This window comes from Thunnus thynnus, chromosome 15 (genome assembly GCF_963924715.1).
Source record: "Thunnus thynnus chromosome 15, fThuThy2.1, whole genome shotgun sequence".
Lineage (NCBI taxonomy): Eukaryota > Metazoa > Chordata > Actinopteri > Scombriformes > Scombridae > Thunnus > Thunnus thynnus.
The window spans coordinates 8,404,192-8,421,745 of NC_089531.1; the positions used below are offsets into that span (position 1 = coordinate 8,404,192).

Consider the following 17,554-nt stretch of genomic DNA (forward strand, 5'->3'; position numbering starts at 1 on the left):
TACATATTAGGTTATCTCAACCTCTGCTGCAACAATGGCCCTTATCATTTTTAAAATATTTTACAATTCCTCAAACTTTATGGAAGCCAGCACTAACACTAATGCTCACTTACACACTACAGACACACACCGAGGAAGAACACAGGACAACAAAAATCATTTTTTCCCATTTTATTACTTTGTTACAAAGATCAAAAAGGTGGTCCTTTACTTGCCGGGGAGGATGATACCGTCATACTGAAAAAGAAATAAGACAAATGTTAAGATTATGTTTGACAGCATTTCAGCAGAGAAAATAAAAAGGAAACTTGACTGTTTCCTGCTGGGTTAATGCTTTTCTGAAAATAGCAGCAGGTCAGGAGAGAACTGAGCTCCAGGAGCAAGAATCAACCCCCAGTAATGACAAAATATTACAAAATGAGATACACAGCTCTTCAATAATCCAGGTGAAAGTATTAAAAACACCAACTGCATGAACTTGACCCTAACCTGACCCCTAAATTCAGTTACCAATCTATTTATGAAGCATTACTGCTGCTGTCCTCAAGAAATTACAGCAAGACAGGACGGATGTCATCTTAATAAGCAACTCTGGTTAAAAAGTCTCAATTTTATGGTTTCTAATTTTCTGCAAAGTAGCCACCAAATCTCCTATCATAAATGTGTATGAATTCAACATAAAATCAAAGTTGAATAACAGTTAAACATATTAGGTTTTCTTCCAGGAAATTTTCAGGACACATTCAATGATATTTCTCTCGGTGGATTAATTTCTAGTCGTGGTTACTTAAGTTTGTTTATGGCCGATTATGAAACAAACTCTTGGAGCTGTTTCAGCCACTTACAGATGAGTCACTCTCACCGACTGCAGCTGGTCAGTGTTGCAGCACATCTGGACTCAGCTCAACTTCTTTCTCTTCCTATTAGTCTCTAAAATGTTTACTTTGAAGTTCAGCAACACTCTAAAAGCTGTTGCACAAATTCTCAGATCTTTAGGGACATGTGGGAGCCTGCAAACACTCACTTTCTGCTGGAACCAGCGCATGGCCTCCTCTTTGCGGATGCGGTGTCTGAAACCGATGCGGCCTCTTTTCCGCTTCTTGTCGGCGATGCTGAAGCCGGGTCTGCCCAGAACCTGAACACAAAGAGGGGAAAGGAACTGGTCAGAAAAGCTTCAACTACACAAGAAAACATTTCTGCATTACACAGGAACACTGGAGAAGCAGTTAATCAATAATCATATCAGTCAATATTTGGTTACTTCTGTTGAGATTAAATCTAATTTGACCTCAGAGCTGGTTGAATTAGTCAGAAAATTCAGGGATTCATTCTGTACACTTCAAAAAGTCCCTAAGAAGTAGGAATAGAGTTTAATTTACAATGATGTGAATTTAAAAAGCAGCACAAACTCACATTTGAGGGGATGTTTGAAATTTTTACTTGATAAAACTTATAAGAGTAACAGGTTTCTAAATTGTCATCTACTGTGGTTGTTAAAACAACATTCTCAGAGAAAACGTGTTTATATTCAAAAGGAATTAAGTATTTTTTGGTATTTGTACCTCTGACACTCAGCATTCAGAGTTTTTCAATACTTTGCCGATACAATATCTATCCAGCCCCATCAACTACATGCAAGCTGAACGTGGACATAATTTATGTCACACAATAAACATTAGCACAACCAAATTCACCTGACTACCAGGAGAAAGTAAATAACATTGAAGTGTTGAGGTATAACCACCAATTGAGCTAATTAACAATTAATACAAATAGAAAATGTATTAATTTTAGCTGCTGAGACACTTTTCACAATCTTCTCATAAACTTTAAATTTCAGCAGAGTATCAAAATGAAGTGATATACTAGTCATGATCTACCAATGCTGCAAATACACAGAAATACAGACTGTAAGAAGTGACATGAGACCAAAACAACAAAAAGCTTCATCTCAGGTTGTGCCAAGTGTCAGTGAAAAGAAAAAACTATTAGTTAAATAAATTAAAAATTAACCATTCACTACAAACACCTATTTCTTGGTCTAAATCATGTTTACTTTATTACTGCAACCCTTAATAAAATACAAAACTGTTTATCAAGAGATTTAGACGTTTACTTGTCCCAAAATCACGGAGGAAACAAAACTCGACTTTGAGATGCTCTTTATAATTTCAGGGCGATAAAAGCCATATTTTGTTCAGCCTGAAAGATACTCAGCCACAATTTCGACGGCAAAACACAAATACTTTTAACAACCTGTGATACATATTCTACCACTTGAATTCCATCAACACACTTAAGTCAAATCTGTACAAATTATGATTCATCTTTCACATGATAAATTGCCAAATTCATTTAACAGTAGACTGAAACACCGACCAGCTATGTTCAGGATATTTTGTTCACTCACCACGTAGAAGTCCAGTCCGTAGATGCCGATGCTGGGGTCGTACTTGATGCCCAGATCGATGTGCTCCTGGATGCCGAAGCCAAAGTTTCCGGTATCTGAGAAGTTGTTCTTTCTCAACTCGTACTCACGCACCTGGAAGGAGAAGCAGCAGAGTGAGACGTCTTTATAACAATAACATGCTCATAACATCGACACAGCAGTGTTTCGTCCACCATGGTCGAGCTAGTCTCTGCTTGGGTCACGTCATTGGTAAGAAACAGTCCAATAAAAGCTACACAAACAGAAATTCCTGCTGCATTTTTTCCACATGCAATTTTTGTGGGAAGTTGATCACAAAACGAATGTCAGAGTGTGAACTGTAGATAAGATAAGCTGCCAATGACATCTACTAACCTCAAACAAGACTGAAAATATCTGAACATGTAGTCAGAGTATGAGGCAAAATAATTGTTGGGTTTTTTTTCACGATGAGCTAATTAACAGTCCTTCACTTCAAGAGAATACTGAAGTTTAACAGAAACAGGCCAAAACTTCACTCTGACAGATAACTAGGGCTGTTGCAGCTGTTGTCACGGGGTCGCAAGATAAATCTGATGGGTTGCAAGATGAGTAAAAAGAAAGGAAACAAGAACATCTGTTAAAACAAAACTTTCTTTCTAAATTACTGATATTTTGAACTCTACAGGCCTCTAAATACCTTTCAAATGGAAAAAAAAAAAATCAAAAGGAACACAAATCTTTAGATAAACTCTGTCATAGACAATCAGGAACATGTGACAAGGAGTCTTTAAAAGCCAAAAAAGTTTGTAAACTTCTTATCTAGGAAGTGATTCAGGCAAAAATACGACATTGACTTGCTAACCTTGAGTCCCTTCTCCAGGATCTCCTCTGCTTTGGCTCCACGGACGGTACAATGGACAGCAATCTTTTCATTTCTGCGGATACCGAAGGATCTCACAGTGTAGCGGGCTGCGAGTGAAGGAAAGAAAATAAACGTGTTAAATACATGTAGTGTGATACATCTGTGAGATACCTATACATCCTGCAAGCTTTAACTTTTCTGGACCACTTCCACTTTATAGCTGTCGCTCACTAAGACTTCTAGCTGCTCGCTCCACCTTTAGCTGTGTGTTTAGTGTCTTATTATCACTGCAAACGTGATCAAGATGGCATCAGGCATATTACTCACTCTGTTTACTCACTTTTAGCAACTATTTCTGTACCAGAGAACCCCAAAGTTACAGGTTTAACTCGCCTGACATCAACTTCTCTACAGCAACAGCAGACTGAAGGGTCTATAAACTCTTGGTAAATAAATGGTTGATGAAAAGGTAATCATGAGTTTCCTTTTCTTGTTGTACACTTCCTGAGTTTGTGTGTGTTGGTTTGATGAGTGTTTACTGTTATTGCTTGTTTCACCTGTCTTAAATAAATATCTGCCATCTTACCCCTTTTCCCCTCAGAGGATCATAATGAAAATAAGCTTTTAAGGCTTTGAGTTTTTATCCCATCAGGATTGAGTGACTGCAGTCTTGTGTGTACTTTTATTGTTGTCAAATAAATCTGTCTATCTGGCCTCGGAGTATTTACACTTCTCAATCTTGTTTTACTTTCACTACTTTTACAGACATTTTAAAATTACATTTTTCACAGCTCGGGGCCTCCGAGTCTTCACTCCACACACAGACACTCACCCTTGGAGAAGACGGGAGTCTGTCCTGTGAGCTGCTCCAGCACTTTGGCAGCACGGGTCAGTCTGTCTCCGCTCTCACCGACGCAGATGTTAAGACAGAGCTTGCGAATGCGAAGCTCTCGCATGGGGTTCTCCTTCTTCTCACCCTGGTCCTGAAAGAAAATAATAAAACAAAGATTTAGTCACATGTTTTAATGATTCAACATCTCAGTAACACCGCAGAAGCACCACCTGTCTATAGAGAAGTACCCACACCTTACCGACTGCTGCTACCATGTTGAGTTCACCTACTAGTATTTGTAAGCGAGCTGGGCTGTAATATTGGTAAATTTAAGTAAATACTGACAGTTCAATTTGCTCTGCAGTTTTTCTGGTGTCCTAGCTCTGCTCTCTGTCACATCAAACAGTATCGGCCCATCACATGCCAGTGTTTCCCTGCAACTTGTGACTGTTTACTTTTAACTTTCGGTCAAATGAGTCCGTGGTTGTTGAGAAAGCGAACAGAGCACGTAGATATCCCCCTAAAAGCCTTAAATTCTCTTTAAATGAACGTTCAACACATGTATATGTATATACACACACATCTACAGTCCTTTCTGTCTTACATTTTGTAAACTAACTGGTGACGCCAACAAGAAGCATCCACATTTCTTCACTTATTTCTCAGAAATTACTCTTTTTAAATAGGTTGTGTGAAAGGAAACGCTGAATCTGGTTGCAGTATCCCACACTGATGGGTCAAACAGAAGGCCAGGCGACCACGCAGTTTATACAAAATTTAGCCACAAACTGAACAAATTGTGTGCACACAATAACAAACATGTTTAGTGGTTGAACATGGGCCACTTTCTGATTAAGGAGATGGGCCACAGCTGCCCTTACAACTTATAAACTACGTTCTGTTACCCACATGATAGGAAATATAACGAGGATAATGCGTCTTGCTGAGCTTGTGTAAATATTTAGCAGATCAACACAAATAAGTTGATACGACTTTTAAGAAGACAGCTACGTGTTCTGTTCGTGTTGTCGGCTGAAAATCTCCAGTTAACTCGGTCACAAATTGAACCGATACACCGGCCGGAGGACATGTCCGTACATATCCCCGCTGCTAGCTTAGCCACACATCTCCAACATGTCCGGAAATTTAACAATAACCTCCCAAAAAACACAACAAAACAACACACATGGCTACTATGCAGAAACGGCGTCTCCACATTAATGTAATAGTGTCTTTTATGACAGAATATAGCGACAGTTAATGGAGAGGCAGACAGTGTTTCGCTACAGCTAGCCGATTAGCATCACTCGGGTTTCATCTTTATCAGTTTCTAATTATTTATTTCAGAAATACGACTCTAGTTTGATCATCCGTCAGTGTCTCTAAACTTCTGTACAACAAACAGCCGTTAAAACGACCCCACAGCTCCGATGATGGTGGATTTCTACTCCGACTTGTCAGCTAAATGCCGCCGTATAATGTGAGACAGTACTCACCGCCATGTTGGATCACTAGAAGAGGACGTTACGTTTCCGGCGAGAAGAATTTATAGTGAAGTGTTCCCCGCAAACAAGCTCGGAAAAACACCACGGGTAAACGCAAGGGTTCCACTTTTCACTGAAAGCAAATTGATACTGTAAAACACAGCAAATTATCGCAAAAAGAGGATAAACATGAATATTCAATTTATTTTTTAATAAATATACTAATAAATCGATGTATTGAATGAGTAATTTAATGTTGTTCATATAAAAACAGCAAATGAAATAAATTATTGGGGAGAATTTGCTTCAAATATCCAATATAAAAAATGTTGCACCTCGAAATACTTGATTACAAACAAATCCCGAGATGTCTGTTTAAAGCCACTCTATTGGTGTGATCCAATGAATCATAATTTACAGAAAATAATAATTCTGTGGACTTGATATGTAAAACATCCCTAAACGATTTTTGAAATGACCTCCATACTATTTTATCTGAAATTTGGAAAGCTATTTCTTAATGTATTTGTTGTATCAATACTTTTATTGATTTGCCATTATGTCTGCAACTCAAAACAAAGACAATATTATCATATGAATATTTTGGCAAAAATTTAAACCCACATAAGTACATTTTAAAGCAGAAATTAAATGTTTAAAAATGAAATGCAATGTGTATGTGTAAAATCCATAAAGTACTATAAAACCACTAACCGTTTGTTTTATTTATTAAGTTTTTATTTTCTCATCAACACCTGGTGTATTACTATTGTTAATATTTGTTAATATATATATATATATATATATATATATATATATACAATAAAAAGGTCACATAAAAACAGTAAATTATCATCATTATCATCTCTCAGTCACAGATCACACACAAATACTCTTTATTCCTTATCATTATTTATTATTATTGTTATTATTATTGACCTTCATTTCTACAGGGAGGGGCCATTGAGAGCATGCTCTCTTTTCCGAGGCTGCCCTGAATACAGAACATACACAAAATAATACAAAATTTTTGTTACATCACAAAAGACAAGGTACAGAGTTTAAGTCACAAGCAATCACAGTGTGCTGAATGTTACAAAAACTCTAGGATAACAATTGGAGCTTGATCCTAAAACACTAGCAAAACAATAAAAGTTAATAAATGAACATTAAATCAAACAGGAATGATATCATGATCTGAAATGAGGAATGAAAGACTCAGTGTGGGATAAAATACTAAGACACTTATAGACACATTTATAAAAAACAAATTAAATGTATCATCAATGTTATTTAAATAGTGGTTTCGCTCTCTTTCATTTCAAGTTTACTTTAAATACATTTTTTTTTTAAAAAATATCCTTTGTGACTGCCCAAAATATTATGAAAAGTCCTAAAATTGTGTTATAGCACACACACACACACAGATGAGATGAGGGAAATCGGTCAGAGATAATCACATTTTTTAACTGGTATAAACCATAAAAGAGGTATCAGAGGTAATAGCCTATTTAATATAATCAGAGTGCCTCCTCACTTTCCATTACTCACCTAAGAAACAGGGCACAAACCAAAGCTGCAACAATCACCAAGACAATTTTATTCATAAATCCGGCGTCCAAAGAGTGAACTGTAGTCGGTGGGGACATCTGTTTGGTGGGCTCCTCAGCGGAGACACCTGCTGGAGGAGTCAGTTGTGCCAGTGGTGGGACAGGAGCTGGAGGCTTCAGCAGGGGCAGACCCTCCCTCCTCTGCTCCTGCAGGGCATTGATGAGGAATTCCAGCGCTTTGCGGGGGAACACGGCCGGGGAGAAGAGGTTGCATATGGGGACGAAGAAATGAGGGAGGACGCCAATAGTGGCATGGCCCTCCAGAGCCCCGAGGAGCTGCAGGAAACAGGAAGGAAGCTGTCGGCTAGTCCACATGGAGTCCTCGCACCTGACAGACGAGATGCAGGGGGAAGAAGATGGTATGACAGAAAATAGAAAAACTGATTGAATGAATGGAAGGGAAATGATGACACTGGCAGCTTTCTGCAGTAAGTAACACAGTATTACAACTACTGCTACTACCACAACCACTATTACCAGTCTTACAACCAGTGCTACTAATATCACTCCAAACATTACTACTATTGACACAACAAAAATACCATTAATGTACCATTAATAGCAAACTGAGGCTGCAAGTAATGATTTTTTTTTTAATGAATTAATTCACTTTTAAGTCTTTCATATGTCAGAAAATAATGAAAATGCCCATCACATCTTTAAATTGTTTGTTTAGGTTGAACATATACCAGATATTCAATTTACAGTTATATAGAAAGCAGAAAATCACCACATTTGGGAAGTTGGGACCAGAGAAGATTTGGAATCTTTGCTTTATAAGTGACTTAAATGATTAATCGATTATTAGAAATGTTGTTGATTCATTTTGACTTATTATTTTACCAGCTAATCCTACTGGGTCTACTTCTGTAGACACGTTAATATGTCTAATTCTAGTACTATGATTACATCTGCTAGAACTACAGTATTACCACTACTACCACTACTACCACTACAATCACAACCACTAACAGTCTGTCAGTACTATATCTAGTAGCACTACTACAGCACTATTACAGCTGTTAGTACTGCTACTGACACTACAACATCCACTAGTACACTGTTGGTACTGACACTGAAACTAAAACAGGTACTGATAATCCCTCTACAGGAGCTACTACTGCTACCTATGTCCATTCTTTAATAACAACGAGTACCTGACGGACAGGTTGTGGAGGAAGGTGGTCTTCCCGTGGTACGAGCAGAGGTCATCCAGCTCTTTGGGGAAACGTTGTTTCAGGCCCTCGATCAGAGACTTGAGGAGCATTAAGCACTGCTTACTGCGAGACAGAAGATTAAATCATTTATTGTAAAAAAAAAAAAAAAAAAAATCCCCAAAATAAATAAAATTATTTAAATAATTGAAATTATTTATTCCTAAAAAATATATTAAGAATATTAAGAGTGACTGCTTTAAAATCAAGTGGCTGCAAAATAAAATGCCCACAACTGTCAAAATTGCTAAAAATTATTACGGATAAATTCAATTTATGGAGAAAATAATATAAAAACTAAGAGGTAACATTTATTTGCATGAAAAAAGATGGATGAAAAGGCTGAACTATGTTAAATTAACATACAATCATATGACTGAGGTAAACTAAGCTTACTCTGATTATTTGTATCTGTAGGTATATTTGTATTTATGTGTTAAATTTATTTAATTTATTTTATTCAGTCACAACTTTTATTTAAAAAACATTAGGTGAAGCACGATTCACCAACTGGAAAACATATACATACAGTATATGAATTAATAATGTTGAATAGCATGAATGAAAAGTTTTTATGTTGTTTTTTAAAATATTGTGACATGTTTAAAAAGCTTTGGAGACTATTATTGTTTCCTTTTTCATATTACTTTATAAAACTCTTATGTCTCTGTCATTCTTTTATGTTAATGTTGATTCTACATGTTTAGTTTTTTCTTGTTATGTACTTTGTCGCCTTTTTTAAAAAAATACTCCATTAATACTGATGATTTAATCAGTTGCCTTCTTGTAACAATTTGACTTCTAAAACTGATATTTACTCATTTGTATATGAAACTTCTGAAGTGAGAAAACCAAAGGTTTATGTTGTTACTGCAGCGTCTGACAGCATGTAGGTATTGATTAACACTGACGGGTCAAAGTTTCAGTCATGAGTGTCTTTGTCCTCTCAATAAAAGATGCTCTCAAGCCCTCACAGATATCAACATGACCCGGACAATAACGTAATATATGAGGAGATGTAAAAAAACAAACAAAAAAACAAAAACATAAACAGTTCAGAGTCCCACCGGCAGCATTTAGTGGCGTTACTCTCACAGCAGGTTTTCTTGTTGCCGTGGTATGTGATGATTTTCTTCTCAATGAGAGAGAAAGAAATCCTCCAACTCTCTGTAAAAGAAAATCAAAACAACATATGTACATATACTCACACTGTGGTTGTTTATTATGTATATAAATCACACATAAATGCCAAGTACAGTAAGTTCAGATACTACATATCACATGGTTGGAGACATAAATTCTCCTCACCTTTGGCTTCCTCGCTGAGGTTTCGACCTTTGAGCCTCTTTGGTACAAAGAAACAAGGAAAAGTTCTGATTTCTTGGCGAACCTTCTTCCCCAACCAGTTGTCCACATCAGGGCCGCTACGGACGGCGATCGGCCAACCCTGTGAGGGGTGAACCTACGTACAGAATCATGGACAAAATATTACGTCACAGTAGGTCAATAAGTATGAAACAACAAAACTGTCACTATTAGTATTTTTACTTCTGCCTTTACTTCAGTGACCATTATTGCCACGATAACTGCTATTACTGATATCACTACTAACATTACCACTACTACTGCTAGTAGTTTCACTACTACTACTACTAATACTACTATTACTACTAATGATACCAGGCGTGTAACAAGTATTCAGATCTTTTAACTTACAGTAGAAATCACAAGTAAAAGTTACGCTTACAAAATGGATCCTCAGAAAAAGTACAGAAGTATTATCAGTAAAAATCTACTTTATGTAGAGTTTTATAGTTTTATATTATAGTTTTATAATTAGTTTTATATTATAGTTACTTATTTACAGAATTTAATTTATTACAATCAATCAAACTTTATTTGTATAGCACCTTTTGCACAGTTTAGTGCTTTAGAGATAACAAGTTGATAATAAGACGATTTGAGACTAACGCACACAAGAAAATAACAAATGTAATGATACAAAATTGAATTTAAAACAAATAACATACATAAGAGGGAATAAAACATCCTGTATTTGTGAGGGAACAAAGCTACAATCCTAATTCTATCCAGTTACAGATTTTGAGTTTCTCTCCTCAGTTTCTGCGATCTGGGAACCACGGATGATTTTTTTCTTTCTAACACATCCGATTCTGGCTGCCGTGACAAAAAAAGACAACTGATAACATGATTTACCTCCAGAGCAGGAACCACATCCACAGAGATCAGCTCATCACTGTTGTTTCCAGGTCTGCACAGAGACAAAGTCACAGCCGGGGAGTTGGGACGCTTCCTGTTCACCTCCCAGCGACAACATTTATCAGGAACTGGATGTGCAACAAATCAAAACAAACGAGAAAGCTTTTTTTAAAATATATGATGTTAGAGATAACATGGGTGAGCTCTCTATAAGGGTCTGTGGAAGTCTTGGGGAAAAGCCTTTATTCTATTTGACTCTTGGACATTTCCGGAGAGTTGAATTTCTTCCATTAAAAGTCAGATTATTGTCAGGAGGCTCTGCTGAGTGTATACAGACACCAGCAGCAACAAAAGAAAGTGAACAGTGAACATAAATGATTGACACAAACTAGAAAACACCAACAGAGAGCTGAAAGTTGGTGATCAAACCTTTATAGGTCTTGAGGAACTTGCGGACGAGGCGATACACCTCGCTCAGGATCTTGCTTGATGAGACGGTGAGCTCATTCTCCAAAACAAAGGCTCGTATGGGGCTCCGAGTGGGCCGCGCCAGATCAAGCCGGTAGAAAAGGCCGCCATCGAGCTTTGTCATCTTGAGGCGTGAAGGAACCGGAAGCTTCAGCATCATGTCGAACTCATCAGGGCTGTGGATCTGAGATCAAATGACACATAACGTCTTCTAAGCACTTTAATACCGGACGACACATACTGTTAGCTGAGTAAAATCCATTATGTCAAAGCACCACAGACCGCTGGGTGGAACACTCAGAGGATTCAAGACAGGAGGGTCGAGCAGATTAAAGGGTCAGTTCACCCAAATTACAAAAAATTATACATATATATTATTGGGGAATGTTTATGCCTTTTATAGACAGTGGGAAATAACATGCAACAAAGATGCTGTACATGCTGGACCAGAGCTTGGAAAATCCAGATTTTCATACCTACAAACTGGAATAATATGCAGAACACGTTTGTACATTTTAAATTTCATTTCATCCTATTCACTTCCAACTGTTCTTGTTGATTCATTTGTTTCAAATTTGAACCATTAACTTCATTATTTTACTAATAGTAAACTAAAGTAAAAATAAGAATTGGAGTCACTGTTCACCAGTCTCTGTCTGACGAGTCGTGACCTCACCTTGACCTTCTCGAAGTAGCTGCCAGACGTGAGGAATTCGGCTGTCTGGAAGAAAGGTTGCTCGTCATTGCTCTTCAGGAACTTCAGCAAATTCTCACGGAAGTCGTTGACCACCTCTGCAGCCCAACGGCGGTCTGTCTGCCGGATCTTGAGGTCTTTAGCGTTGACTTTGATCCAGTTGGCGAGTTTCGGGGAGATGGAGGCCAACTCCTCGGCCACATAGGATTCCTCCACTGCAACGTGACGCATACAAGGATGAAACTTTAGCCACCTGGACGCTATTTTATGCCACAAACTGAATTCTTAAACAAATGTTTGCCTGCAGCATCACCTGGTTGTTGCTGAACTTTCTGCCGTTGTCTTACTCCAGCGGGCCCTGGAGGACTTGGCTTTCCTCTGGCGTCTGCAGGATGCTCTGCTGCCTCGGTCGGTTCGTCCTCCCTGAGGTTCACGTCTCTGTCCTTGCCGTCCATAACTCACCTGTTTAGCCTTGAACAAACATGTGCAGACATCACAAAGAATAACTCCACTGAATATTCAAAGACACTTATAGACGTTTGGGTTTGAAAGGTTTTAGTGAGACTCTTCATGAATTTCTAAAGGTTTTCGTTTAGACTGGTATGTCTAATGGAAACCAGTGGAGACTGTTGTGCTCTAATGGAGAAGAGAGCATCAGAGCACCATCACTTTAATATATATGTCACTACATGCCTGATATGTTTTGTAGTATTAACTCAAACTTAATTAACTTATTAACTTAAGTTGGACAAACAAAGAAGAAAGAAAAGTAAACCTTTACATTTTATTTGCTCGATGTCTACTGATTATCTTTAAAAAAAAACCAAATTGGTATAAACAAAGTAATATCTGTCAGTTTTATGTCATAAGACCAAAACTTTTTTGTCATTTCTGCACATAAGACTGCAGCTCTTGCTGTAATTATGTGCCGTAAGACATGGACAACTTGTCACAAACACAAGAAATTGCATATATTTTTACTTTTTGTTTTAGTTCAATCAAATTCTCAAATGTTTGCTAAGTGTGTATGAGTTAGCTGTTAGCTGAACAAACTCAAAAACTAACTTAACATACTTGACTTAACATTTTTAAAAAATGTCACTAGTTTTTATGTCACTTTGACAGTCCTGAACATTCATGTAGAGCTTACACTTACAACTTCTGTTATATGGATGAATTGGACAGCGATTACAGTGACTGGTGTCATCTTTTCATGGACTGATTACCACTTATTGTAAGTCATGTTTGGACAAACGTGATGAATGTGATATAATGGACCAAAAAAAACAGGCCCAGGCCAGAGTCCTTGTTTGAAGTGACTGTTGTTAATGCTTTTTGTTGGAAAGTTGAATTGCTCAGTCAAAACTAGGGATGTTGTCCTGATATTGAGTATGATACGACTTATTATTCTCTACATAATACTGTAGAGCTTCATAATGTATTCTTAGACCACAGTAACCCAGACAGCATACAGAAGTGGGCCGCTTAAGACAATGACGTGGCACTTCTGGCCTGGACAAAATGGATGCGAGCCTGAAATGGCACACATGTAAAGTAGCAAATATGGCCTAAATATCACAAATCAAATGTGTGTGGCAAAGATGTGGTGGTCTCAGGTATGTGTATTATGGATGTGGGACAGTTCTGCTTTATCTGGTTGGTTCTTGGTTGACATACGGCTTGTTTGTGGCCCAGATCTGGGAAGCCTGGAGCGGACTGCCCAAGTGCCATCATTCCATGTGGTATGTGGGCCGGATCTGGGCCTACTAAAGTATGTTAAGTAATTTAAATATGATTGACAGCAGGACAGCTCTGCTTTAGGCAAATACAACTGCATTACAGGTTCCCTTTGATGTGTTCGGCACTACAGACTAGTACAAACCAACTGTTTCAAATTGTAAACAAAGCCACTGCATTCAGTCTGTAACCTAACCCATCACAAACCAGAGGAAACCTTTACAAAGCCACTGTAAACCGGAGACGCCGGACCAGAATGTAAATGAAACCATCATAATTCAGTACATCCAACAGTGGAAACCATTACAATCCATTACAGAAAAATTAGGCCACTGATAGAAAACATTAAATTGACTAAAGATGTAATTGAAACCATTAGATCAGCATCTGCCTCAAATCATTACTTCATGTATCTAACGGTCTCTGGTATTATTAGTCTAATCTGTTCATGTGATCATTCAAACGACATTAAAGTGGTTTAACGTACCTGTGTTGGAGAAGCTGTTGTTGTAAATGGAGATGATGGATGTGTTGTGTGTACAGCAGTCTGTCCTCCTTTCTCTCTGCAGCGCGATCCACTGACTTTCCCTCACTTTCTGTTTTCCTGAAATGGGAACTGTGCCTTCTTCTTCCGGCTCCAAAGCAATAAACGCTTCTGACAAACAGCTGTCAGTTGCGCAACTCCACTAATGATAGTGACAGTCAGGAGCTATTTCTCTCGCTAAATATGCACCCACACATAGTGGGCCAATAGATTCACTAGTGTGTGTTCGACTTTAAAAGAACACGCCTTAAAATTTGACTACGCCAAAACACCTGAGCAACCTGGAAACCTTCCCTCTTATAAAGTTTCCTTCTCATCACCAGGTTGTTTATCTCTTGTATCTGAACTATTTATTTGCCATTTATGAGAGTAATTTTGAAATGATGTGACAGCAGCATGAGCAAATAGGATTATGACAATAATCTATTGTATAGTTTAGTGGATTGTATGTTTTTTTTCTGTTTGGAAAGGAGAAACAATCTCTGTTCCAGTATGAGAAAGAAACCAATGAGAATTTTTAGCTTTTGAGCAAGTTGTTCATCATGAGTTTTACTGGACAATCTGCTATCTTATGGGACCAGAACAGCGACGGTTAAATTTTCACATCGAAAACAAAACCTGAACTGAAACAGGAAATATTGAAACACTTTTATTGGAAAAAGGTGTATTGGCACTGAAGCATTGAAAAAAGTTCCACTGAAAAATAAAACTGATTGGTTATTTAGTAGACCCTAATTAATCAAGTTGGGCCAAACTTGCATCTGATTGATTAAATAGGGCCTACTAAATAATCAATCAGATGCAAGTTTGGCCCAACTGGTAACATTTGAAAAAGTCACACTGAAGTGAAGCATGGCAGCAGTACATCAGAGCCTTCGAAGTAAGTAACTTTTTACATATACATGATCTGTATTTTTAAACATTATTTTCCACATTTGATGTGTTTAACATAATATTTAAGCAATGAAAATGTTATTTTAAGCAGTATACATCTAATAGCACAAGTTTAGACACAGGATTTTTTTTAAAGTCATTGTCCATTACAATGGTCATCAGGTCTAAAGAGATGTAATCTGAGCAAGTCTATTTATATTATGAAAATTAAGTTTTGACATTAAAAAACAATGTATTTGGAATAGTACATAACATTAATATTTGTCCAAAAATTTATCATATTCAGGGTATACAGCAATAGAGGTCCTGGAACTTCTGGCTGATGTAAATCTGTTGGAAATTGAGTCTTTGGATAGTGTTTTGTTTTCTTTGGAACTGTTTCAAGGCTGCTTACTGGAAGTAGAATGAGAAAATGAGCATATGACATTACTGTTACTGTGGTCAGTGGTTCATTAGTTAGTCACTGTTAAAATATTACATCTTTTCAGTGTTTCCCAGTTCTTTTTTAGAGAAAACCACAAATATCAATAAAAACATAGTTATGAGATTTCACAGCTGTTTGGACCTGATGTACATTGCAATGAACATGAAACAAAGCAAATACAGAGTTGGCTTTTGATTTGATTTGATTTATTTTTGAGCCTCATTTCTACATGTAATATGAGTAAAAAAATATAGAAATATAGAAATAACTTTTTCCATGGCCGGAAATAATTCAGGTGCGAAGGGGTTAAAAAAAACACATGCAAAAGCACTGTTGCAGTGCGTTTGCCCTTGTCGGCCACCGTAGTGTTGCCGCAGAGGGCCCTTGTCGGGGGGCAAGGGCCCTCTGCGGAAGGGGAAGGGGATGGCATCATGGCGGAGATTTTGAACTTGACTGTTGTAATTTCTGCTCTAGGACTGTTGTTATGTCATTTTATTAAGATTAGACATTTTTTCAGGTGAGCAAGTAACCATTTAGACTCCCAATATGTGAACAGTTTATCCAAATAACGCCTGTTTGTAAATCTGCTGAGACGTTTTCGGAGATGTGAGGAGCCGTTGACCAGCCGGTCATCTGGCAGCAGCAGCCCGACTCCTGCGTCGTCATCCCGGGGGGGAAATGATCCGATGAACCGATATGTGCAGCTCTTTGATGATTCGCCGCTGGCTCTAATGTCTCTAGAGCATTTTGATATATGATAAAGTTCCTTTTGGATGATAAATGTTGGTCTCACAGATGAAATCTTAACAATTGTAGCTGCCACATTAGTTTGAATGTAAAGTGAAGATTCATGTTTTTACTGGACAGAAAAACAGCTGCCTCTGGGGCTCAATATGTAAAGATATTACCACATTTCAGTAAAAATAAAAGTATTAAAATGAACAGAGGAAAAGATGCCTTTGACATAGTAGATAAATAAGCAAATCAAAAGAACCTCAATTGAAAATCAGTCATGATTAATGAAAGATTCTGGATTGTGTCTAGTATCATTTTTTTTAATTAATAGGAGAAACTGGGGAACTATGGATGTACCCCAGTCTTTATACTGGTCTGTTCATCACACATTACTCACAGGCTTCTCATGTGTTTTAGGCTCACTTTTGTCCCAGCTCTAATAACCCTTTACACATTAAAATTTTCATAGTATGTAAACATACATTAATAAACACAGTACACATCTTTTAACAATAGGTGGCTGCATTTAGGAGCAGTTAATCCGTCCGCTGTGCCTTCACTGTTTTATATTATATAGTGTGAATGTGTTTATTTCCTGAAAACTTAAATGTATTCAACTGATGTTTCCAAAACTTGGCAGATTCCTCCTCCAACGTCTCAATGGGTCTCCTGTCGATTCCTCTGCACTTGTAGATCAGATGGCAGTGGTGGAAAGTACATTTACTCAAGTAGTTGAGAACAGTTTTTAGGTACTTGTACTTTACTTGAGTATTTCCATTTGATGCTACTTTATACTTCCACTCCACAAAACATTGTTAAATATGAAAACAGTGGTTTCCAACCTTTTTGGCTTTTGATGTCTTACAAAAAGCAGTGTGTAGTCGGGGTCACATTTCAGATGTCTGAGTTGTTAACAGCTCCACCAAATAGTGATTTTTCCCTCTAAACTTAAATGATCCAATATTTCACCAAAAATCAAAGATTAGAGAAAAAGTCCAAAAACTGAAAACAGATTTGTATATCAGAATTTTGTTTTTTCTTCTTTCCTCTCCCATTAATCATCTCACCACCCCTCAGATTTATCTGGTGACCCTTTGGAGGGGTCTGACCCCTAGGTTGGGAACCACTGGACTAAATTAGCTAACTGTATATAAAGTAGTTGAAACTCGCTCCACCTCCAGCAGCTACAACAGTAACATGCTGCTCTAACACTGATGCTTCAGTATTAATAATCTAATGTGATATATGATAATATATCAGTCAGAGGGACCAAACCACTACTTTCACTGCAATACTTTAACTACATCAAGCTCATAATACTTATGCACTTTTACTTAAGTAGGATTTTTCATGCAGGACTTTTACTTGTAATGGATAATTTTTACATTGCTGTATTGGTACTTTTCTTAAGTAAAGGATCTGATTA

At 37.5% G+C, this 17,554-nt stretch overlaps 2 protein-coding genes across 3 annotated transcripts; both read right to left on the reverse strand.

Annotated features, from left to right (window-relative positions):
- Positions 1–156: 156 nt before the first annotated feature.
- rpl11 (ribosomal protein L11) lies at positions 157–5,690 on the reverse strand. 2 transcript variants are annotated; one of them, XM_067612261.1, is made up of 6 exons: positions 5,601–5,690; positions 4,105–4,255; positions 3,273–3,379; positions 2,411–2,542; positions 1,025–1,135; positions 157–237 (listed from the first exon to the last, which is right to left on the reverse strand). In XM_067612261.1, the coding sequence occupies exons 1-6, from the start codon at positions 5,604–5,606 to the stop codon at positions 208–210; spliced, it is 537 nt and encodes a 178-aa protein (XP_067468362.1). In that variant the 5' UTR covers positions 5,607–5,690; the 3' UTR covers positions 157–207. The 2 variants fall into 2 exon arrangements, with proteins under 2 accessions (XP_067468362.1, XP_067468361.1); XM_067612260.1 differs by lacking the exon at positions 5,601–5,690 and adding an exon at positions 4,359–4,394.
- Positions 5,691–6,424: 734 nt separating this feature from the next.
- On the reverse strand, positions 6,425–17,544 carry LOC137198417 (cyclic GMP-AMP synthase). The gene is made up of 9 exons (XM_067612262.1): positions 14,019–17,544; positions 12,108–12,265; positions 11,777–12,009; positions 11,062–11,284; positions 10,630–10,760; positions 9,721–9,874; positions 9,480–9,579; positions 8,356–8,478; positions 6,425–7,526 (listed from the first exon to the last, which is right to left on the reverse strand). Exons 2-9 carry the CDS (start codon positions 12,247–12,249, stop codon positions 7,136–7,138), a joined length of 1,497 nt encoding a protein of 498 aa, XP_067468363.1. The 5' UTR covers positions 12,250–12,265; positions 14,019–17,544; the 3' UTR covers positions 6,425–7,135.
- Positions 17,545–17,554: the final 10 nt, after the last annotated feature.

What these genes read in the sequence shown, in the direction of transcription:
- rpl11 (XM_067612260.1), bottom strand. Translation starts at nt 4,379, where the DNA reads ATGGTAGCAGCAGTCGGTAAG. An exon ending in TGGTAGCAGCAGTCGGTAAG is followed by an intron (nt 4,256 to 4,358) that starts GTGTGGGTACTT and finishes ATTTTCTTTCAG; the next exon opens with GACCAGGGTGAGAAGAAGGA. An exon ending in TCCTGGAGAAGGGACTCAAG is followed by an intron (nt 2,543 to 3,272) that starts GTTAGCAAGTCA and finishes TTCTCCTTCCAG; the next exon opens with GTGCGTGAGTACGAGTTGAG.
- LOC137198417 (XM_067612262.1), bottom strand. Translation starts at nt 12,249, where the DNA reads ATGGACGGCAAGGACAGAGACGTGAACCTCAGGGAGGACGAACCGACC. An exon ending in GAAAGTTCAGCAACAACCAG is followed by an intron (nt 12,010 to 12,107) that starts GTGATGCTGCAG and finishes GTCACGTTGCAG; the next exon opens with TGGAGGAATCCTATGTGGCC. An exon ending in CTCCACAACCTGTCCGTCAG is followed by an intron (nt 7,527 to 8,355) that starts GTACTCGTTGTT and finishes CTCGTCTGTCAG; the next exon opens with GTGCGAGGACTCCATGTGGA.